Source organism: Lethenteron reissneri, chromosome 31 (assembly GCF_015708825.2).
Source record: "Lethenteron reissneri isolate LAM-NWPU_2019-01 chromosome 31, ASM1570882v1, whole genome shotgun sequence".
Classification (NCBI taxonomy): Eukaryota; Metazoa; Chordata; class Hyperoartia; order Petromyzontiformes; family Petromyzontidae; genus Lethenteron; species Lethenteron reissneri.
The window spans coordinates 11,200,956-11,224,323 of record NC_083809.1 but is presented as its reverse complement, the minus strand read 5'-3'; the positions used below and the strand labels follow the sequence as shown (position 1 = coordinate 11,224,323).

The following is a 23,368-nucleotide window of genomic DNA, read 5'->3' as shown; positions in this document are numbered from 1 at the left end:
GGATGTCAACAGCGGTGTACCTGCCATGTTTCTAATCCCTCAGCAACTTCCGAGGGCACCCGTGCATTCGCTTTTGATGACAACATCTATCCCGAAAGGTGGAGACATAATTTATATGCAGAGAGGCGAAGGAGAGTTGTGGTGGCTGAGCTGCCTGCTGATTGGGCCTGTGTCCGGGCCTTTGATCACGTTACACTGCCCCCCCCTCCATCACTTTTCCACTCCGGCGTCACCAATTCCCCCCGCTCGTGGTTTCGCCGACTGCCGAGCGATGCGGTTTGCAGAAACTGGAAACATTCGCACCGCTTTGTTTACAATGCCGCAGCCTCGCGAGTGGCACCCCCGTGCCCTGGCACACGCCGTGGAACAAAGCGCGCGTGCCGCGGTGTCCTGTGGACGCCCGACTCTCTCTCTCTCTCTCCGTGCCAATCATACGGGAGCAGTGTTGTGCTGCTGCCAATATATTAAATCCTCTGGTTGTTTTTAATATCATGGTTTACCCCTGTGCCTCTCCGTAACTCTGTATTTGAATTCATAACCCGCTGCACGAGTCCCGCTATTCATTCAGTGCACGTGTCCGTGCCATCCTAATCCTGTTTGAACCACTCTCTGAAATTGCTTCCAGGACTAATCACTTCCTAATGTTCCCCCGTAATGTATCCTTCCTCAACGCTGCCGGGCCTTGTTTACTCCTCTCGTTGGACCTCCGCCGCCCCGCATGGCTCCACCGCTCGCTCAGCTACCCCCCCACCACCACCACCACCACGACATAAATCAACCCCGATCCAATCAACCCTTTTCAGCCACCTCGCCTCGCTTTGTTGCCCCATTTTTACACCCGACACCACCGGAGCCACCCGTTTAGCAAGCACTTATGCCTCTTGAATCTAGTGGCTGCCGCTTACAGCAGTCGAAGATGGCTGGAATGCTGCGCCGTTGCCAGACGCGAACGGCGCTATTGTTGCGCCTGCAAACGCGCCCTTGAATGGCGCGTTTGCAGGCGCAATTCACACGCCATTTTCAAGTCGGCGCGTGCTCTTTGGAGCTTGTTAACACGTATTAATTGCGCCGCGGTTGGCGTTAACGGCGTGATTATCCCAACCTCGACCCTATTGGAACCGCGGCGCGGGAGGTGCGTGGCGTGGACCGGCAGAGTCACGCGGTGGCGACCGCAACAGAGACGTCGACGGCAGAGAAACAAACTGACGGCGCGTGGGAGCGACCATGCCCAGCGATCGGTGGCAAGCGCGCCGCGCGGTCGGTCCCGCGGGGGCACGGGGCATTTCTGCGCGATTACGGTGACATCGCGTTCATCACGGGAGTCTCCGCCGCTCAGGCAGGCACGGTGTCCGATTCTGGAACCCGGTCAATATTTCCCGATGCCTCTAATGCCGAGCTTGGATTGCGCGTCGTTGGAACGTCGTCTTCCATCAGTTCAGATTAAATCCGGCCGCTTAACAAAAGAAACATTTGTCATCCGGACGGTTTTAATGTCCCGTTTTGGCCCTGAATTATAATAGCCGAGGCCGCCTTTGAAGAATGACGGGAATGTGTGGAGCTGTCCGCGATGGCAATAAAAGAAAAAAAACCCACCGAGATATATCTGGTGTCAGGCGCAGCCAGCTGACTTATGTCTTTGATTCCCATCGCCTGCCCTTTTTAAAAGCACTTATGTACATACCACCTGATAAAGTGGCGATTTGATAGGAGCAATGAAGACCGTCACCGCACAAACATGGAAACAGACAGCGCGCGTCTCAGAGCGGCGATAACGCCGATTTGTTCTGGTGAGTGATTCAGTGCCCAGTGACCCCGGTACAGTGGCCACAAGGAGACCGAGTTTGCTTGGTAATTGACCCCAACACAAACCATAGCAGCACCAGGCCTTGAGCTTTGTGCTTCTGCGGCCATCTGGAACGCTGGTCTGATATTAATAAGCTACTGGAGCTATGCACTTTTCATCCTCGATTGAAGACTAATTTCTTTAGAAGGGCTTTTATGTTTAGTTTGTTGTCCTTCCCCCGCACCTTCCATTAGCATGGTTGGCTACGTACGGTGCGAAAGAAGTTCACCATTCATACAGGCCACATCTACTCGGTGCGTCTGCTGTACCTGCTTTGTGCCGTATGCGCTATGTATGCTGGATGTATGTCCGCCCTATGTGCTGTGCCTGACAATACATCAACACAGCCGTATCAAGGCTCGCGCAGCGTGTGGTAACCTCGGTGTAATTTGTAGAAGCGGCTACCTGCAACAAATGGCCGGTGCAATTCCTGCGGTGCATCTCCCATCCCGGAAAACGGTTGCCTCCTTCACGATCGCAGGAGCAGCCGGTGGGCGAGAGGTCGGCGCGCGCCTCGTAAAGCGGCTCTCAATCTGCTGAAGGATCCGTGGTCTGCGATCGTCTCTCTGAGGCAGGATGCGATTGAGCGACGGGGGGTGTGGCGGAGGGGTGGGGCGCAGCGCGATAGGTCGTGGCGCAGCTGCGGCACGGGCACCGCTGTGAGGCCCCGGGGTCGCCGTGAGCCGGAGCCGGGAGGGCCGGCCACCCGTGCGGTCCCTGGGTGTCGCCGGGATGCGGGGACGGTCCCGGGGACGCGGCCGCGATTGATCATTGGCGAGCGGGTTGATCCGCGAGGTTGGCCGTCAGTCACGCTCGTCACATTTATTTATTTCATTTGTATTCCCTTTGTGCCGGCAGCAGCGGCTGGGCTTTAATTTAAAAGACACTATTTCTCTGGCAGCAGTTCACCGGCGCGATTTTATTTGACAGCCCCGGGATCAAAGCGGCCGCACGTTGTAATTGAATGGGACGAGACCCTTTCGCTCCCGACCTGGACTTTGCCACCCCGAGGCCTCGTCCATCCTCGAGGAAAGGCCTCGTCTGCAACCCCACGGCATGAACCACAAACACCGCCCGCCCGCCCACCCGCCACCCCGCCCGTGGCTCCACCACAAAACCCCGGCGTGGCACACGGTGACGTGGCAAGCCGAATCGTACACGGTCCTGGCCGTGCGAGCAGTCGGAGCGCACCACCAAATGTGAGGCCTGCAGAGCCCCTTAATCCTCGTGGGGTGAAATGCAAGCGGTGCTGGTGTTGGCACAGAAGTTACCATTGACCAAGTTGGGGGGGTTTGGGGACTAATCTCTCAGCCCCGGAAGCGAGTGGCCCAGGTTGGCCGATGCCTAATCCCAGGTGTCTGATGTCCTGGCGGGGATTTGCCGTTGGCCTCGGGCATGCTTCGAGGATTGGAGTTCATCTTCCCGAGCCACCGCACATCTGTGCCGTCGCATGCAAATGCACTGCTCAATAATTAACCGCCTGGAAGAACTGAATCATTAATCAACCAATTAATCAGGCGTTCATGATTAATTAAAGGTAAAAATGCTGACAGTATACTCATCCCAGACAAGCGTGTGGCACAAGTGGAGTTGCGCGGCGTTAAACGCACGCAACCCTGTGACGGCATGCGCCGGTCTGTCCGCATGGGCTCCAGTTGGCACATGAGCGGTCGGCCGGCGGTGTCAACACGCGGACGCGCTCGCTTGCCGCAGCCAGTCTGGGGCGGCACGGCGCGTGTATGGGTCCCGGCCCTTTGCGTGTCAGTGTCGTTGACGCTCGCGCCAGCGGCAGCGTGCGGACGGTAATCGCTGAAAAAAGCAACCCTTGTTCTCGGCAAACAAGCCGTGTCTGGCAAAGTGCCACCGTCACAGCCATTTCAAATGTCCGTTTTGGAGTCACGAGAGATTCCAAACACTAAACGGGTTCTAAAGGCGCGTTGTGTAATGTTGGAAGCGCGCGCAGTTAATGAGACTTGTTAGATTTGTCAAGTACGTTTCAGCAACCTGTACTGCGTTCCTGGGGCACTGGCACGGCATGGTTGGCATTTGCCAACGGCACCATGACATGGCGTGGTTGAATGAAATGGGACTGCCAATGCCCCTCCTGCCCAAGTGTGCTAGTGCAGGTGGCTACACCACTACGGGGGGGATTCGAGAGGTGACACCGCTCAGTCTCGGATATTTGATCAGTTTCACTGCTGTGAACATTCAACCACTCGTGTCTGCGTGGATGTCAAGTTCGATGTGTCACAAGCGCTCCCTCCGCACCTCATCCAGCCTCTCATCCCACCCCTCGCTGCATCGAGCGGCACTCGGTGGTACTGCCTCGGGCTGCCTCCTGTCCGGGTTTCACCAGGACAGTCTGGGAATTGACGTCTGTGTTTGGGTGGCAGGAACTGATTTGTACCAAGATGTGGTGGTACTGTATTGAAATTTTGGGCGCCACAGTGGCGAGATGTTAATGACCTCGCCTGGTAAAATAAAAAAAATAGTAAGCAGTAGTGGTAGAATCAAAACTCGTTGGGAGTATTTGGCTGCGATACATTTCCACACGATGATAATCCACTGCATTGAGCTATCATTTGTGATAGCCAGTCCGCTTCTGAAAAATAGCTACATAGCTCAGTGACGCATTACCTGCCGTGGTGGCGAGATATTAACTTACTTGCCTGGTATGCAGGAGGACGTGAGTTCGATCCCGACCCTGACATCTGCATATTTGGAGTTTGCATATTCTTCCCGTGGTTGCATGGATTTTTATCCGGGTCCTCCAGTTTTTCCCTCCACATTTAGAATTAACATGAATTTAGACCATTTGGCTGCTATACTTTTTCACATGATAAGCCACTTCGTTGAGCTTTCATTTGTGACGGCCAGGTCGCTTCTGAAAAAGAGCTACGTAGCTCAGTGGGCCTTATTTGCAAAAAAATTGTTAAGCTTTTTTATTTTTTGCCACGTACTCTCATTTTCATTTTCCTAGGCAGACTGAGACACATTTAATTTGACAGCCCTGGGATCAAAGCGGCCGCACGTTATAATTGCATGGGGCGAGATGCTTTCGCTTCCGGCCTGGATTGTGCCACCTCGGGGCCTCATCCAGCCTCGAGGTCCGTGGCCCTGCGTCACGAGCCACGAAACCCCCGCCTTGGCGCGCGCCGGCGTGGCACGCGGTTTGCTCCGTGGAAAAGGCGGCGAGCCGAGCACCGCTTCCACGTGGTGACGAGGTGGCCTGTGGGTAGACGGCGTGGACGTGGAGACCGTGACTCCGGACCCCAACATCATCCCTCCCTGTAAAACTCCGAAGTGGAGGTTAGAGAACGCGCATCGGCAGCCAGGTCGCACAAGCCATTCACTCCGACGCCGCAGCGGGCGTGGCGGGGGTCGCGAGGCAACTCAAGCATTTCGTCCTTGAGCTGCAGCTTTTGTTGGCTTCAAACCGTCGTGCAGGCAGACATGCGCCCGGAATTGCTTTGTGAGAAATTGTATAACTGGGGTCAGCTAATAATGTAAAATATTGGCTAAAGGCTTACATGGTAATTTAATATATTGTCAGGAATGATTAGGAATGTATTTTGGCGTATGTCTTCGCTCTGCTTTGGAAGCTGGCGGTTGGCATGGGAGTGAAATGGCAGGATCCACGCCGTTACGTGCTTGGTTAGGATTCTGCCTCGCTGTGGCTGATCTCAAATGCAACCAGCAGAGTGCAAAATACCTTGCAATCCCTTGGAGGCTGCTCGGCAGCAGCGGAAGCAATGCTCAGTTGCCAAGGACAATGTGAAGTTTAAGAAGCGCAAAACGAGAATCTGCCAACTCGTTAGGAGAGGGTCCTTGAGAATATCACCAATTAGCGACGACTTGTTTGAGGCTATTCAAATGCAAACAGCTTCCCCTGTTTTAGCCACAGAGCATAATTGCGATGAAAACTGATCAGGTCCTGGGCAAGGTTCAAAAGTAAAATCATTTAACCCTGATAATTGAAACATATGTTACGCTTTATTAGAAATAAAACGCTTTGCTGGCTGACTGGCTGCCTGGCTCGTTGGTGTCGCAGGGGACGTCACCCGCCTGCCACAGCGCGGAGCCGAGTTCGTGCGTCGTGCTCACGTCACGCGCGCCCCCTCCCGCCACCCATCCACCCCCGGGGCGTGGATCTCGTGCAAAATGAATGGGCAGTGCTCGTGTATTAACTAAAATAGAACATTTGAACTTTATGGTGGTACACCGGGGTACCATAGTACCCCGGCTCTCACACAATGTCCGTGATGCAGTCATTTTTAGTCCGTCGATGGTCGGCGATGCGGCAATCGACTCTTCTCGACGAGCTGTACACGATGCATTAGTCAAAGTTGATTTTTTCGATAACGGGTTTTTGATGCTGATGTTCGGCGTTTCGACATCGCGGAGTGGCACCGATTTCGGATTGATTGGTACCCCAGTCGCGGAGTTAAGTACACCCCTGGAAAAAGTAGTGTCCCAGAAATACAACATTTAATTGCCTCGGCAATTTTCTACTATTTGTTACTCCGGGGTACCGCCACGAGGATCATTTGCAGCATTTTGTTTTCATTCTACTGCTGGATAAAGGCGCCATCCTGCTGTGTCGGCCATGGGGGTTGTTTGACCAATACTTCAAACCAATCCCCATAAATTCGTTTTAGAAAACGAATTGGTTTTTGAAAACGAATTTCTTTGGAACTGCTTACTTCGTTTAGTTTGTGGTCCTTCCCTCGCACCTACGATTAGCACGGTTGGTCACGTAGTGCAAAAGAAGTTCAATATACATACAGTGAGGGAAAAAAGTATTTGATCCCCTGCTGATTTTGTACGTTTTCAACTGACAAAGAAATTATCAGTCCATAGTTTTAATGGTAGGTTTATTTGAACAGTGAGAGACAGAATAACAACAACAAAATCCAGAAAAACGCATGTCAAAAATGTTATAAATTGATTTTCATTTTAATGAGGGAAATAAGTATTTGACCCCCTCTCAATCAGAAAGATTTCTGGCTCCCAGGTATCTTTTATGCAGGTAACGAGCTGAGATTAGGAGCACACTCTTAAAGGGAGTGCCCCTAATCTCAGCTTGTTGCCTGTATAAAAGACACCTGTTCACAGAAGAAATCAATCAATCAGATTCCAAACTCTCCACCATGGCCAAGACCAAAGAACTCTCCAAGGATGTTAGGGACAAGATTGTAGACCTACACAAGGCTGGAATGGGCTACAAGACCATCGCCAAGCAGCTTGGCGATAAGGTGACAACAGTTGGTGCGATTATTTGCAAATGGAATAAACACAAAAGAACTGTCAATCTCCCTCGGCCTGGGGCTCCATGCCAGATCTCACCTCGTGGAGTTGCAATGATCATGAGAACGGTGAGGAATCAGCCCAGAACTACACGGGAGGATCTTGTCAATGATCTCAAGGCAGCTGAGACGATAGTCACCAAGAAAACAGTTGGTAACACACTACGCCGTGAAGGACTGAAATCCTGCAGCGTACGCAAGGTCCCCCTGCTCAAGAAAGCACATATACATGCCCGTCTGAAATTTGCCAATGAACATCTGAATGATTCAGAGGACAATTGGGTGAAAGTGTTGTGGTCAGATGAGACCAAAATGGAGCTCTTTGGCATCAACTCAACTCGCCGTGTTTGGAGGAGGAGGAATGCTGCCTATGACCCCAAGAACACCATCCCCACCGTCAAACATGGAGGTAGAAACATTATGCTTTGGGGGTGTTTTTCTGCTAAGGGGACAGGACAACTTCACCGCATCAAAGGAACGATGGACGGGGCCATGTACCGTCAAATCTTGGGTGAGAACCTCCTTCCCTCAGCCAGGGCATTGAAAATGGGTCGTGGATGGGTATTCCAGCATGACAATGACCCAAAACACACGGCCAAGGCAACAAAGGAGTGGCTCAAGAGGAAGCACATTAAGTTCCTGGAGTGGCCTAGCCATTCTCCAGACCTTAATCTCATAGAAAATCTGTGGAGGGAGCTGAAGGTTCGAGTTGGCAAACGTCAGCCTCGAAACCTTAATGACTTGGAGAAGATCTGCAAAGAGGAGTGGGACAAAATCCCTCCTGAGATGTGTGCAAACCAGGTGGCCAACTACAAGAAACGTCTGACCTCTGTGATCGCCAACAAGGGTTTTGCCACCAAGTACTAAGTCATGTTTTGCAGAGGGGTCAAATACTTATTTCCCTAATTAAAATGCAAATCAATTTATAACATTTTTGACATGCGTTTTTCTGGATTTTTTTGTTGTTATTCTGTCTCTCACTGTTCAAATAAACCTACCATTACATTTATAGACTTATCATTTCTTCGTCAGTGGGCAAACGTACAAAATCAGCAGGGGATCAAATACTTTTTTTCCCTCACTGTATATGCGCACATACTTCACCACGCTGGTCAATGCGGGTTGGCAGAGATAGGGGGGCCCAGAACTAGTTCAGAATCAGCCTCCCACTGCTGTTAACCATGGCAGTGACTTAACCACTGTCCCACTGCTCCACACCTTGTACAACACGGAATATATTTGCGCTGCATTGGGAAACTCGTATAGGTCACGTGTGGGGTGCCGTCATCGTCATGGCACCCACTTGCGACATCGTGCACACAGCCCCCCCCCCCCCACCTTCATGGACCGACTTGTACAGCTTGTAATCTTTTAATGTCCTAGGGGGTATTTGTCTAAAGCTTGATCATTTACTGAATAAAAAAATATTTAATAAGGCCACAACTTAATCACAGCGTTTATTGAGCTTTGTTGATTATGGCTTGGCGCGCCCGCAAATGAAATGCCACCGCATTATTTATGCCCACACTCCGTCGCTGGGCGCCTTGCGCCAGGGCCTGCGTGTGTGCGCGCCACGCTCAGCGCCAGGTCCACGCGCTACAACACACGCACACAGGGCCTCTTCCCCGCTTCTTTCACCGCAATGGCCGGAGGCTGTCTTTTTTCCGTAATCGCGGGTGGCCGCCACTGATCTTGAAACGCTTGTTTCAGCTGGCGGGGGCGGTGATGTCCAGCGGGGCGGCGGATGGAGGCACCTGTCATGTCGGTTGTGTCATCGTCCCGCTCGGTCCCGTGGGGATTTTGCTTTCCGGCAGCAAAACATTTGCGGCGTTTTTCCCCAGGTGTTTTTGGCGACCGCTCGCCGTGGCTCACGGGGTTGGTGGGGTGGGGAGCCTGGCGACACGTCTCTCACTTCACCCTTTCGCCAGCCCCGTCAGGAAGACGAAGCTTTAAAAGTGTGCCTCATCTATTTTTAAAGTGTGGTTATGACCCCGAGTTTTGAGTTTTCACGCCCGCCGTCCTACGCGGAGCGTCGACCGCGAGTCTCGGGGAGCGAGTCTCTGCATGGACGAGGAAGGTTTTTTCGCACGTTCCGCGTGAGCGTGCGCAACCATTGCCAGGTCCTTGTCCCAAAGAAAATAAAAAATACGAGTGGAAATTTACCAGGAGTGGTCCCTATAAGGTGTAGTAAACATTTATGGCCCACGAAAAAAAAACCCACGTAAAAAAACTGTGCGAAGCTTAACGCAGTACAGTGCATCGTGTGTGTTTTTGCTAAATCGAGGCCGTAAGGTCGGCAGGGGCAGTGCCGTTGATGACACCACACCTCAGCGATCGCTTATACGCTCGGCGAACGAATGAACACCACCGCGCAGTGGACGGTAATGTGGAAAGAAAGGCTAAAAATAAACAAAGCGGTTTGAAGGACTCCTCCAAGTGAAGCAGATGACGCGGAATGTTCTTGCCAAATTGCATTACAGAAATTGCGCCATTTCCCTACGTGCGCTTGTCTCAGATTTCATATCCTGCGTGCCAGATAACTCTGCCGCTAAGCAGTTTTCTTGCATAAAAATGAAGGCGCATCTGGCATTCGCCCGCCGTGGGGATCGCGGCGCGGAGAAACAATGGTTTTCCAACGCGGCGCGCTCATCGCATTTCACTCGGATGCGAAGCAAGCCCCGGCTCGGCGTGCATGTGTGCGCGTGTGCGCGTGTGCGTGTGTGCGCGTGTGCGTGTGTGCGTGTGTGCGCGTGTGCGTGTGTGCGCGTGTGGGGCCATTGCTGGCAGGAGAGTGAGGCCCCCACGTTCGAATCGCGTTCACGAGTGCGCTCCCTCTCTCTTTCCGTTGCGGCGGCGAGAAACGCGGCCGTGGGAAGCGCGGCCGAGGCGCTATTGTTCAGCGGTGCGAAGCGCGCAGCGTGTTGACGAATTACCCCCCGCCCCCCCCCCCCCCCGAGATGGCCGTCACTTCCCATTCCGACGCCAACGTCGACGCCAAACACGCACCTGCTTGTGCGGCGGCGTGCCGCGGAGGGGAAACCGTGTGCCCCGCCTCTCCCGGTGCTCAGCGGGCGGAGGGAGCCGGCCCAGGACCGGGCCTTTCAGAAGCGTCCAGAGCGAGGCAAATTTTGCAAGCGCCTACATTTGGTGTTTCCCGTCCGAAGGTCACCGGGGCTAGAACACGTGCAGGATTTCTGGTTCGTGCCGAATTTCATCTCTGCCTTCTAAGCTAGCGGGCGTGAATTGTGGTTGGCATTGGGCCCCACCACAGTTTTCCTCTTCTCCTCGTGGCCCGGTGCCTGGGCCCCCCTCCTGGTGCAGTTATACCGCCTGCACACTTGAAAGCTGCGCACCCACTTCTAAGCGCCGCTCTCAAGGAGATGTCGCCGCCGCCTCGGCTGCCAAACGAATCGGGCTCATCCCTTACCCAGCCGCGACATTGACATTGTGAGAGAAATGGGCAGTGCCTCCCTTTGTAACAGAGAGCGAGAGAGAGAGAGCGAGCGAGCCCTGTGGGGGCTGGAGACGAGCGCTAATTGTTGAGAAGAACGGCGGACAAGTTGCCCACACCGGCAACTTGTTTGGTTCATTGTTTCCACGATATAAAAAAAAACTCCTTTATGCAATTCACTGAAGCCTTATAAAAGCCCTCTGTATGAAATTAACACTTTGTTACTTCCTGTCATTGAAAATACACTTTCCCTTAGTTACACTGCATCGTCACGTATTTATAGCGCAGCTTGCGCTAACACGACATCCTCCATAAACCACGATAGTGACTAATTTCACACGGTGTTCATAACGACCCAATTGATGTACTGTACCGCAGAAACACCCGATTTACATAATTAGTTTCCAAGGTGCGCTCGAGTGTTTTATTTATGCCTGCGATCCGTGTGCCGGATGTTGATGAGTGAGCACCGCTGCCAGGGTCACAGCGAGCGGCCCGGCCACCCTCGGAGCTGGGCGTTTGAGGAAAAGGCAAAACACCCGTGCGGCTTACAAACACAGGGCCAGATTCATCGTTAATGCCCCTTGATTTTTCCAAGTGGTTACGGCGCAAAAATGGGCCTGCGCGGATGGGACGGTCGGGCGGGCAGTCGAGCGAGGCACCTGCGGTTATCGCAACGAGTGTCTGTCGTCCTTCCCACCGCACCTCAGATTAAGCACGGTCAGCTACGTGCCGTGCGTAAGAAGTTCAAAGTACATACGTGGCGTCTCCACGCCGGTCTCCCTCCCACCGCGACTCCACGGGCTGAAGCAGCCCGTGGCGTCGGGCGTCTCGCCGTGCGTCGATCATCGACCGTGCGTGCTGTTTTGAACACAGCAGCCGTGCGTTGGCAAGCGGGGGGGGGGGGGGCACTACTGCCCTCGTCCTAGGGTGGCGCTGTCACCTGTGCAGAACGACAGAGGACTGGCCGACGCGACCATCATTATTATTTGCTGCGCGAGCCACTCTCGCGCTCCTTGTACTGTGGGCCATCCTCAGCTGTGGTGGCTGGGACTCGAGAGGCTCCACAGAACAACCGAGATTCGCTTTCAGCCACGGGTCTTGGCTCTGGGGCAAGGCCTCCTCTGACAAAGGGGAAGAGGATTATTTCTAGCATGGGTAATGGATCCAAAGGTCCGCTCCGGAAAATCACAGCAGCGTGGCCACCTGCACTCGAGTGCGGGTTGAGGTTTCCACTCGGGGGGGAGGGGGGGGGGGAGAGAACCGCCCGTCTCGGGTGACACGAGCGTGGCGACCGATAAACAAGGCCCCTCGCCTCGAGTTGGACCTGGTCTGGGCCAGAGGCTCACGTTCACCATCATCCCACCATGCTCCCCTCTGCCCACTCAACATTTTCCAGTGATATTTATAATGTACGCTCCCATATTAAGTATGTTCCAGTGGTCTCATGGGCACGTGCAATGAAGCTTTTTAAAAGAGTGGTCACCGTAAAGTTGCTGTAATTTCGTGTTTGTTTTATCAGTGGAGCTGAATGAATAGGGGATGTAATACCCAGCTTGGGGTTGGGTGAAAGTGAGGCCCTCAGCTTTTGGACTAAAACGTTTCACATCGAAGCTTTCATGACCAAGATTGGGATGCATGGTTAGTTTTCTTTCGGGGTGAGGTGGTCGTGTGGGTACAATGCCATAGTTTTAGCCATAATCCTCCGTCACGTTGCGCAAATATTCCACTTGATTTGGTTCTTTCAGCAACACTTGGAATGTTCAGAAGCAAGCAACATTTTGACAACTTTACGTAGATTGTCAAAACGTTGCACACGTGGCAACTTGTATTTGCTTGGCTCTGTCGGTGGGTGGTGCAGGATTTTGTCAGAAATTCGCGTTGTACCTCCACGACAATCTGGCCCCAAAAATAAATAAATCGCAAACCGTTTAATCGAGATTTCTTACATTTTACACTTTTTTGGGGCCTTGGAAAAAAACAACTAAACTTTAATCATTAAAATCCTTTTATAAAACCCATTGCATGGCTTAACTTACTGTAAGTCAACATTTATTTAATAAATTAAGTAAAGAACATTTTAATGAAATAAAGTTTTCCAGACACTAGATAATCCATTGTTTGGAAAGCCTCATTGACTAGCTATCACTCTATGCAAGATTACATTATTTTACGGAAATCTCAACATTGCGACTTGCTCAGAAGTGGGATTGCAGAGCACGACAATCCCACGCGCATTAACGCGCAAAGAAGAAAAAAACATTCCCCGGATTTAATGCGAAGCTTGGCATTGCTCGCCGCAATAAGTCATCTATCGATGCTGTGGGATGAAGCGATGTCAGGTCCGTTTGTCCACCCGGCACAATTCTGGCTTTAAGTTTACGAGCAAACTGGGAGCTGCGCGCGGAGAAGCCGCCGCTCGTCACCACACTCCGTTTTCTCCCCGTCTGGTTTCACCGTCCACATGGCTGCAGCCGTCGCCGGTGTGCCACACAATGCCGGGTGATGCCCCGAACGATATCCAAACGAGCGCGGATCGCATTCACTGTCACATACCATCTACTCGCTCGTCTACGCTGACACCTGACCCCGTGCGAGCACTTTAAGCTTTCCCTGGGATGGTGGGCGAGCCCCAATACAGATTTCAGGGTCCTACCGCTCGCTCGCCCGATCACCCACCCGCCCACCCAATCACCCACCCGCTCGCCCGTATGTGCGATCACGCGCCTGCTCGCCCACTCGATAGCCCCTCATCCGCCCGCTACCTACCCGATCACCCACTCGCCCGCACGTGCGATCACCCGCCCGGTTGTCTACCTGATCACCCGCCCGCTCGCCCGCCCGATCGGCTGTTTGCCCGCCCGATCACCCGCCCGCTCGCACGCCTGACCACCCACCTGGTCGCACACCTGAGAAACTGCCCGCCCGATCACCTACCCACTAGCACGCCCGATCACCTGCCCACTAGCACGCGCGATCACCCACCCGCTCTCATGACCGATCACCCACCCGCTCGCACGCCTGATCACCCACCCCGCTTTTTGCCACTCCACTCCCTGGCAGGCACACCGTGTCTGAGCCACCGTGAATAATTGAGGAGGCGCGCCGTGGTGAGCCAAGCGTGTGTGACGCTGCGAGGAAACATCGCTGCGCTTGTGACCGGGAATCCGGTTCGTGTTGGGATTACGGAAAGTTTCAGAGTTCCAGCAGCGACATTCTAATCACGGGTGTTTTTTAATCTTGTGAGAAAAGCGGGAATATGTTGTGTGTGAGAGGCTCCCGCAGAGTCAGCCAGCTGACAGCATGCAGTACGTTTATGGCAATTCGTACCCTGGTGCATTCAGCTAAATAGTTTTCCTGTTGTTACAGAGCACTTGCTAAATTAGTTTCTTCATTGACTTATTATTTGTCATCTTTAAGAACATTTAACATTTAAATTTAACAAATTAATAAAAACTTAAGGCCGTGATTGAGTCAGTAAGGGATGTAATTGGTTTGGTTGAGGTTGTGAATGGGTTGGGATGAGGAGTGTTGGGTTCGGTTTGAGATTATGTGATTCCACCTGATATGGAGATGAGATTCAGTCTGGGCCATGATGGGTTTTTTGTCGAGGTTGTGATGGATTCTGACTGGCAATCGGGTCTGGTCTGGGACAGTGGTGTGATGTTGGTGGTTGCGCTTGGTGCTACGATGGCGCGGGGTCGGGCGGGGTCACAATCTATTGGCAGCACGAAGCGTCGTCGGCGGTCGTAACGCATTGATTTCCAGACGCAGAAATGACGCGTAATAACACTTGGACAAATAAACTGCTCCATTTGGCCAGGGGCAGGCCACAGCTGCAGTGTAAATAATGGAAACCCTCAAAGTTACTGCTCTGAGGCCGGCACGAGGCTGCGCGCGTCAGCGGAGAGCGTCGACTTCGCCCCGGCGTGCCGCGGCGAGGATGGAGGGCCCCAGCCACTATAAGCCATGAAAAAGCCCATTATGGAGCCTCTCACCTGGGGAGCCTCAACAGCACAGGCCCTAACTCCTGCAGAATGTGCTACCGCGGCCTCGTAACCCTTCGCTTGACAGGATTTAATCTAGCAGCTCTCAAATCAGAAAAAAATAAAAACTCTTAACCGATTCACAAATGGAAATCTAAACTCGCGGCACATTCAGCCAAACACGGCGGCCTCCAGGGCCATTACCGCACGCGGGTCAGGCACTGCGAACCTCAGTCAACTTCCGCTCTGCAGTTGTGAGCGCTGCCGTTCTCGCGGCTCAGGCGGGTAGACCGGAGAGACTGAAACGTGCCGTCGGCCCCCCGGTGGCTCTCCCGCGCCCCCCCCCCCCTCGCTCCCATCTCAATGCAGCGCGCATCGCCATCGCTCCGTGGGCAGGATGTGCGCTCCGTGTTTACACTCGAAGATCTTATTAAAACTGGGCCGTGAGAGCAGCCTGTCCCCACACCCCACAGCTCAATCCGCACGCTCTTAAGAGTGGCTCCAGCTCCCTCCCCCCAACCCCACCTCACCCCACCACCACGCACAGCCGTGCTGCTTCGCAGGGCCAGCAGCGAGCAGCGGGCACCAGGTCCCCGCGCACAGTGGGCGCTGCCCAGCGGAGCCCTGCGTTGACGCCCGCTCGGAGCGCAATCGCGCCATGGCCAAGCCGCCAGCTTGCCGCGGATCAAAGTGGCTCGTCCACATTGCAAATATACCCACAGTTTGTTGGAAGAAAAATAAATTATTGAATTATATTGTTTGTACGTACGTCGAACTTATTTAATAATAAGCGTGGCAACAAAGTGTTTGCGAGATAGATCGGAGCCAGCCAAGTAATCCCATCATCGTGAAATAGCAGCCGCATTTACAAAACTCAAGATTATCATTAAAGCGGGCCCATGATAAATATTCACCGGCGGTAATTTCCCAAAAATGTGAAATATGCGTAATTATGTAAGCGTAAGATGACACGTTCCTCACAAAGGAGCTTCCCTGCGTTCAGAAGTATGGCACGAGAAGAGACGTGACGGGAGAGGGAGAGATTGGAATAGAAGCGTCAAAGCGAGTCCAGTTAAACTGAAAGGGCATTCTTATCAAGAGAACTCCAGATGCATTCATATGGAGCTTTGTTGCACGTTTCAACGTTGTGCGCGAACGCAAAATGTTCTCTGTTTTGGAGTGGTGGTCTAACCAGGAGACCGTCTCAAACCAATTTTCCTTGGCGAGTTCACAAGGCTTTCGTTTTGCCTGTCGCCATGTCGATGACAGATGAACACGCTTTACGGTAAACGCAGCGTTATGAACGAAACTTGTTTAATGTCGGACTGAAGCGCGTGCTGTGATCGCCCCCCTCACAAGGATGAAAGAAGTGGCAGCAGCATCAGCAGCAAAATCTTCACCCTTCAGCTCAGCCCCACAGCCTCAGCACGAACCCTGACCCCGTCCACCCTGAGCACACAAACTCTGACTGACCACACCGGCCCCAACCCTGCCAAACTGAACTCCACAATCCCACCACACCAACGCCTCCCAACCACAACCCCGCCAACGCCCAAACCCCTCCATCTCTGACCCCACAAACCCTGACAGTACCAACATCGACCCCATGGACACAGAACTTTACCAACTCATGCCCACAGCCTCGATTGTCCGGCTCACTTGCCCTCAGAGCAGTCTCGTTTCCCAAGCCATTCCTCAAATCCCAGTTCTCTTGCGCCCGCAGGTGAGATCCTGCCCACCGACATCCACAGGCAACTTGAAATTGTAATCAGAACCCACGTGGAACATCAACCACCATGAGCCCAGGAACATAGACAGTTTGGTGGGCACCAGGCTGCCCTCGGGGCCTGCCCTCTGCCGTGTGCCCCTGCCCTCTGGTCTGCTCTCAGCATATGGGCTGCCTCTCCCCAGCTCTAATTAATTAGCGCACCACTGCTGCCAAGCGCTGCAGAGCACACTGCCAGCGCTGCCCAGTCTGTCACGTCGCCAGCGGGGATTTGCAGGGCTCTGCTGCCCTTCCCGGCGGCCGCTGCAGTTACCTCCGGTTTGATGCACACTCCGTGTCTTTGTCACGTCCGTGTATTTTTCCACGTTACTTTGCGCGCGAATCGCTGCAAGCGGACATCTCGAGAAGGACCGTCGATTCCGGGCACCGTGAGCGTGGCGAGGAGACGTCAGGAGTCGCTTCTTGGCTTCTGGCCCGCGAGGCACGGCCTATATTTAGACGCCGTTGCGTTCAAAAGTTTTCGCCTCTTCCCTTATCGTCCGGAAGCGCGGATGCGTTCCGCGCTGCAACAGACGGGCGTGCGGGTAGCGGTGAGGAGAACTCGCAGCGTGCGCAGTTGCGGGCGCCACAGAGAGACAAAATGGGGAATTACACACACACACACATATTTAACGAGTCACCTAACACGGAGAATTACCGTTGTATAATGGGCTTTGCATTGTTAAGCAGTTTAGAGATGATTACCACTACATGATCCAGAATTCATCGTAAAGCCTCCAGGGCACCTCGCCAACAGCATGAGCTCACGGTCTCCTCCGATTGGCACAGTTTGCTTGAAAAGCACGCGGATATCATCGCAGTCCTGTGACCGGAAGTTGATTTTGGCAAAGCAGTGGCCGTGTCACCGCAAATTAAAAATGTAATCACCATCCAGTGCAGTTCTGTCCGCAACCACCTCTATGCCCACTGCACCTAAGCCGCAGAGGAGAAGTAGCGTCTCGCGCTAATTAAAATCCTCAAAAAAGTATTTGCAAGAAGCGTCGGGGAACGATTACGCTTTAAATAAAACGGGGGGTTCATCCGTTGCTCCACCCTCCCCCTCGCTCCCCCCCCCCCTCGCTCCACCCGGCTCCCTCGCTCCAACCATCCCCTCGCTGCATCCACCCCCTCGCTCGCCCCCCCCCCTCGCTCGCTCCACCCTCCCTCTCGCTCCACCCTCCCCCCCCCTCGCTCGCTCCACCCGGCTTCCTCGCTCCACCCTTCCATAAGCTCCACTCTTCCTGTCACTCCACGCGACTCGCATGCTCCACACTCCCTAGTCCACCCTTCAGAATCAGAATCTCTGCAGGAGGAATCCGATGAGCTATTAAACTCTTTTTTCACAGATGGCCGGTAGGGGCGAGTAAGAAGGTTACAATACCCAGCCCCACCCGTGCTCTAAGTCCACCTGGCCCTACCCAGTGCCATCACTCCATCCCCTGCCTCCAGGCTCCAGCAGACCCCCCCCCCCCCCCTGCTCTTTCTCCACAGCTCCACACACCGAGCAATCGAGCAGTAGCTCATCCCGAGGTTTTAAAACGGAGGAACAAGTAACGCTTTGCTGCAATATGACCCAGTTTTCATAAACCCCGTGGTTACATAACACGCAGATTACACGAGTTCAGCATCTTTGCTGTAGAAATGTATGTCTGTGCAGTGTTGGAATCCGCGGAGAGTTGAGCGTACAGGGGATGATGCCGTAAGAATTTTCTCGCACATTGCACGCTTTTCTGTAATTTAAAAAGGTCGAGAGCTGTGTGCGGTAGCTGCGGCCGGATACATAAATTCGTCTTGCTGGATGTTTTATTGATGAGCGTGTGATGAATGTGGAATCAATGCAGGATGTGTTGTGTGTGTGTCTCTCTCTCTGCCCGTTTAATTTTCCATTAATAATTAATGCAATTAAAAATTAAGGTACTCATTTTGAAATATTAAAGACACGCTCTTCTTTTTTTGTGAGATTAACAAATTCCAGCTGTATTCTCGCTCTCTTTTTCCTCTCCATATATGCACACGGTATAGATTTATTCTGAGGTCACCAATATCATTGCCTGGGCTCGCTGTCCTCTTGTAGCGGTGCGTTGTAGGTCATACCGAGATAGGTCATGGTGGGGGAGGGGGCGTTTGTGTTCTGTGCGGGAACAATATTTAACGAATTTAATTTTACACAAATCCATGGGAACCGCATATGACAAAAAAAGCACACCTGAATGTTCATTTTTCTACTCCGAACCCAACCTGAACTCTTTGCAACATTGACATCGTTGGTGTATATCACGCACGGCGCTGCGTAGTTTACTAAACCCACCACGTGCCATTTATATGTTGGGGGATGGACTAATTTACATTGGCACAACGCCAGAAAACTGAAATGCGATTACCCCAGGGGGGTCACATTAGCCGGAAAACCGGGAGAGAGGGGGGGGGGGAAGAAACGGCAGTTTCTAGATTGCCTGCACGACGCGCATGAAGTCGTTCATAAGTGACCCCCTCCCCAGAGCAGAGCCAACTGAGGCACCGCCACACGAGGCAGGAAGCCACCGACACGGAGAGGTAGAGACCACGCAGACAGTTGGGGGGCAGGGCCCCCTCCCCCTGCCTGTGTGAATGTTCAGCTGTCAGAATCTTCTGGAAACACTGACACTTCCGGACACACGGTTCAATACGCCCGGCATTCGATCACTCGGCTCTCGAGTTGCTGCGTGCTGCGTGCATAACTACAGAAGCCACCGCTGTACAACAAAATAAAATAAAAACAAGTGATTGCAATAGGGACGGTACGAGGGGGATGCTGGGATGGGCCCTGCACCCGCCGACCGGCAGCAACCGGAGGAGGGCTTGGATTGCAGGCGCGCCTCAGAATCTAGTCGCTGACTTTGCGTGCCCTAATTACCAGGTGCATTCACCTGCGTGGCGCTTGTGCTGCATTAGCATACGGCCTTAATTGCTCGCTGATGTTGCCATCAGTTAAACAATGCTAATGTGCCTCTCTCGTCTGCTGATTATGTTGCCCGCAGCACCCCGGGGAGACCCCACACAAAACAGCAGAGATAACAATCCGCCCAGCGGATTACATTATATTTATTATTGATACTTTGCAGAGCATTTAGCCCAAATATTCTCCGTACAAAAGGTTAAAAACACAGACATGAATCTTCGTCAGGGACGCACACTTTTTTTCTACTTGCCATGATCCCTTTTTTTTGTAATGCAAATGCGCGGTTATATATTTATGCGGCAAATAATTAATATATCGTGGTGTCATGGGCCGTGTGCGTATATATAATTCACGTGCCATCCTCCCATGGCGCACGACTTGCAGACGGCTGTCACGAACGATCAGTGAGAATCGCGAACGTGAGAGGGCGGAGACGCCACGAGTGCCCGCGGCGCCTGCTTGGTGTACGCCACGACGACAATGCCGGCGGCATTTGCGGGTTGGCACCGTGGTGTCGGGTCAGTGGCTCGGCGGGGTGAGGAAGTACGCTGGCACGGGGCGGGCGGACGCGGGTGGGAGAGCGCCGGGTGGAGCCTCATGCGTGCCACAGGCCCCCTGCGATGGCAACTTTTACACATCTCTTGCCATCCCCTACCGATTTGTAAACTCCTTTTTTTTTACCGCGTACCAGTTTTCTAAGCAACTTCTAACACTTTACACAAGGTTGTAAATATATATTATGTATAATACACGTGGGTTTTTTGTGCGTTGCTTAGAAAACTTGTACGCAGTAACAAACATTGGCAGCCGTGCGAGCAACAGTGGCAATAGCCAGCCGCAGGCCGGCCATCAGCTCTCCTTCTCTTTGCCGATCCTGCCAAGGCCACCAGGCCTAGGCAAAGAACCCTGAAGATCCATTCCTGGAATGGCCCTTGCTCCCCCGGTGCAGATCGGATGTGAAGGTGACCACGTCTCAGGGCCCCTCACCCCCCACCCTCTCACCCCCCACCCTCTCACCCCCCACCCTCTCACCCCCCACCCTCTCACCCCCCACCCTCTCTCCCCCCACCCTCTCTCCCCCCACCCTCTCTCCCCCAACCCGCAGATGGACCCCATGCAGAAGGCGCTGCTCGCACCCTTCCACCTGCATCTCCCGCCGCGCAAGCGCCACGTCATCTCGTGCAACGTGTGCCAGCTCCGTTTCAACTCCGAGGTGAGGGCGGCTCGCGCGGGCCACAAAGGTCTCGGAGTGCCTGCCCCTTCCCCCTCCACCCCACTCGCTACTGTTCCCAGGCGCACCGCTACTTCTGACACAAGCAACCCCCGTGCAGCTCCGCTGGAGGCATTATTGCTACGCTTGTTCACTTAGGAAAGCCTCATCCGAGTCTCAAGACTCTTTTTCAGGAGGGTCCTGCCAGGTTTTTAGGAATAAGTGGTGAGGATTATATAGCGTGTGTTTCCAAATCAGAAGGTTGTCCTGGCAGACGTTATTGCTGCCATGAAAAAAAACGTATTCAGAGTTAAGAACCTGACCATGCAAGCAGCGAGGAGTACTAAGGGAGGACCACCGAGCGTATTCAACTCTCAACGCAGGCTCCAGTGAACAACCCCAGGCCCCGCTGGCGACCTCTCCTGCTTCATGGTCCTAGAGGCCTGGACAGGATCTTTCGTCCCAACCTGGCTTCCCTGACATTCTCGTAAAGAGCTGAATTGGCCGGTGCCCTGATCTTCAGCTGACCTGCAGCACTGCCAGACAAAGACCCCTGTGGAATCCCTCCCACCCCTGCCACCCGGCATTCTGCAGGATCGAGGTCCTCCTCGCACCACGCTCGGAAACACCTCCAAGGAGAGTTATACACGGTCTATATTGAGGCCCCCCCTCTTTGACTTTAGTCGATCCTGAACTTCAACATATAGACCCCACCCACTAAATCAGGCCCTCTCAATCACCAGGCCATCAAGTTCAGTGCCAGGCCTTAACACCACGCACCCCTTTGGCTGAGCAGGTGTGCTCTCAACAGGAGCTGCCAGGCTTCTCCCACCGTCATGGCCAAGAGGTCAGAGATCTACTTCGTCCTGAGCCAATTCGGCGTGGTCAAAAAAATCACCTCTGCTCCTTCCCTCCTGACCTTATCCAAAATCAAAATCTTTGGAACGAGGGGGGGGGGGGAGGCGGGAACACATGCCTCAACTGTCCCGCTCACTCACATTGCGTCCATCACGATGGCCTCCCGTTGCCAAAAACCTGGACGCAAGCACACGGTCGTCTTGGCGTTCTCCTCAGAGGGAAACCAGTCCACCGTCGGGTGTCCAAACCTGCGTGTCACTTACTGGCACTCGCGTGCCCACTCCCCCAGGGCAAGCCTCCCAACCGGGCCCATGGAGCCACCTCCACCGTGGCTGCCTTGTAGCCGCAGGTCACAGGAACAGTCTCACATGCCCCCGCCACCCATCTCCGGCAACCTGCCGAACACTGCCCTCCAGTGATTAAACTTTTCGTGAACACCCACCCTTGCACAGTGTTGATCAGTCAGGTTGTTGTCCTTTCCCCGCACCTCCTACTAGCACAGTTCAAGTTCATTTATTAGGTATAGCCCTGTGAGCCATTCGGCTCTTGAATCGGGTGCAACCGCAACAAACAAAAAGCAAAAACATGAACAAGAATACATCTTATAGTGACTATGTGCAAACAGAAAATCCAAGAAAAGGCAGCAAAATATTGTAGAAAAAGCACCGTACACCAACATTGTGTGCAAATATCCCAGTGGGATGCAAGTCAAACAACAACAACCACAAGACAACTTAGATTTAGGCCATCAGTCTAACTCTGTACTACAACAAACAAACATGGCCAAACCAAAAAACTTTTCGAAAATTACCTAAATAAAGCCATAAAAGCAATGAAACAGTGGTTATAGGAACTGTGACCGAATATTCATAATAAACGACGTAAACAACATGTACTACCAAACTCTGCAGCCATAGGTGGCTGCATGAGTCACTCCACAACAGTAGGAGCATGTCGGAGTATCAACATTTTTCAATGCACCTTTAAGATCAGCACACAAAATCAAAACACAGATCATACTTTGCAGCAATCATCCAGAGTGAAACATTGTATTTTAGGCCACTAAATTGCAGTGGCAGCTAGGGGTGTACAACTCCTCTAGAGCAATTTTGAGTGAAGATCTCATAGGTAGTGATTCAAGTTGCAGTGTATTGGCAATAGCATTCCAGACCCTGGGGGCATCAATAGCAAAGGCCCTTCCTCCAGTATATGTATGGCAATAGGGAATATGAAGCTGGTAAATGAGTGTAGACCTTAGGTCAAATTTGTTCTTTGAAACAGAGAGGAGATCCAGCAGGTAATCTGCGGATTTTTTTGTAAGCACATCATGAATAAATAAGATCTGATGCACAAGCCGTCGAACATTGAGAGATGTTAAGTTTGACCCAATGTAGAGATCATAGTGATGAGTCCTATATGGGCAGTTCAATGCAAATCTTAAGGCCGAGTGATACATTGAGTCAAGCTTCTTCAGTACAGTACTTAGGGCTGATTTATACACGATGTCACAGTAATCAAGTAGTTGGCTACGTACGGTGCAAAAGAAGTTCAACATATATACATAGAGTGCTCCTCAGTGTTTTTTCTTACGTCCATGGAAACATGCAGATATGTGTCCTTGAGATCCACCAAGGAGAGCCAATCGCCCGGCTTCACGATCGCTCTTAGGGACTCCATATTGAATTGCCTTCATTGTCATAATCCCTTTTAACCATCTTGTCCTGAAGCCACCAATGTCCTTGGTTACCATAAATAGATGCGAGTAAAATCCTTAGAACGTTTCATCCCTTGCGTACTATTAAACAAAAAATAGCCGCCCACACACTTGCAATACACCGCAAATGTTGCCTTAATTACCAGAGACGTCTCAACGTCCATTTGGCGCTATTTTGAGCACTGTAGCCCTTTCAGTTAGCCGAGCTGCAGCAGTGCCAAGAACAACACCCAGAAAACTTAAACACCAAATCAAAATGGAGGCAGAATGGTCATGTGTGGAGAAGTAGGGGTGGAA

The 23,368-nt window shown here is 52.6% G+C and overlaps 1 protein-coding gene across 6 annotated transcripts in view; it reads left to right on the top strand.

Moving 5' to 3' along the window:
• The window catches only part of LOC133349799 (zinc finger protein 385D-like), a 134,218-nt gene that overhangs the window by 89,420 nt on the left and 21,430 nt on the right, over positions 1-23,368 (top strand). For all 6 annotated transcript variants that reach the window (XM_061563567.1, XM_061563565.1, XM_061563564.1 and 3 more), the window contains one exon: positions 20,395-20,502. In XM_061563567.1, the coding sequence (XP_061419551.1) occupies positions 20,395-20,502 (108 nt within the window). The remainder of the gene's footprint in view (positions 1-20,394; positions 20,503-23,368) is intronic.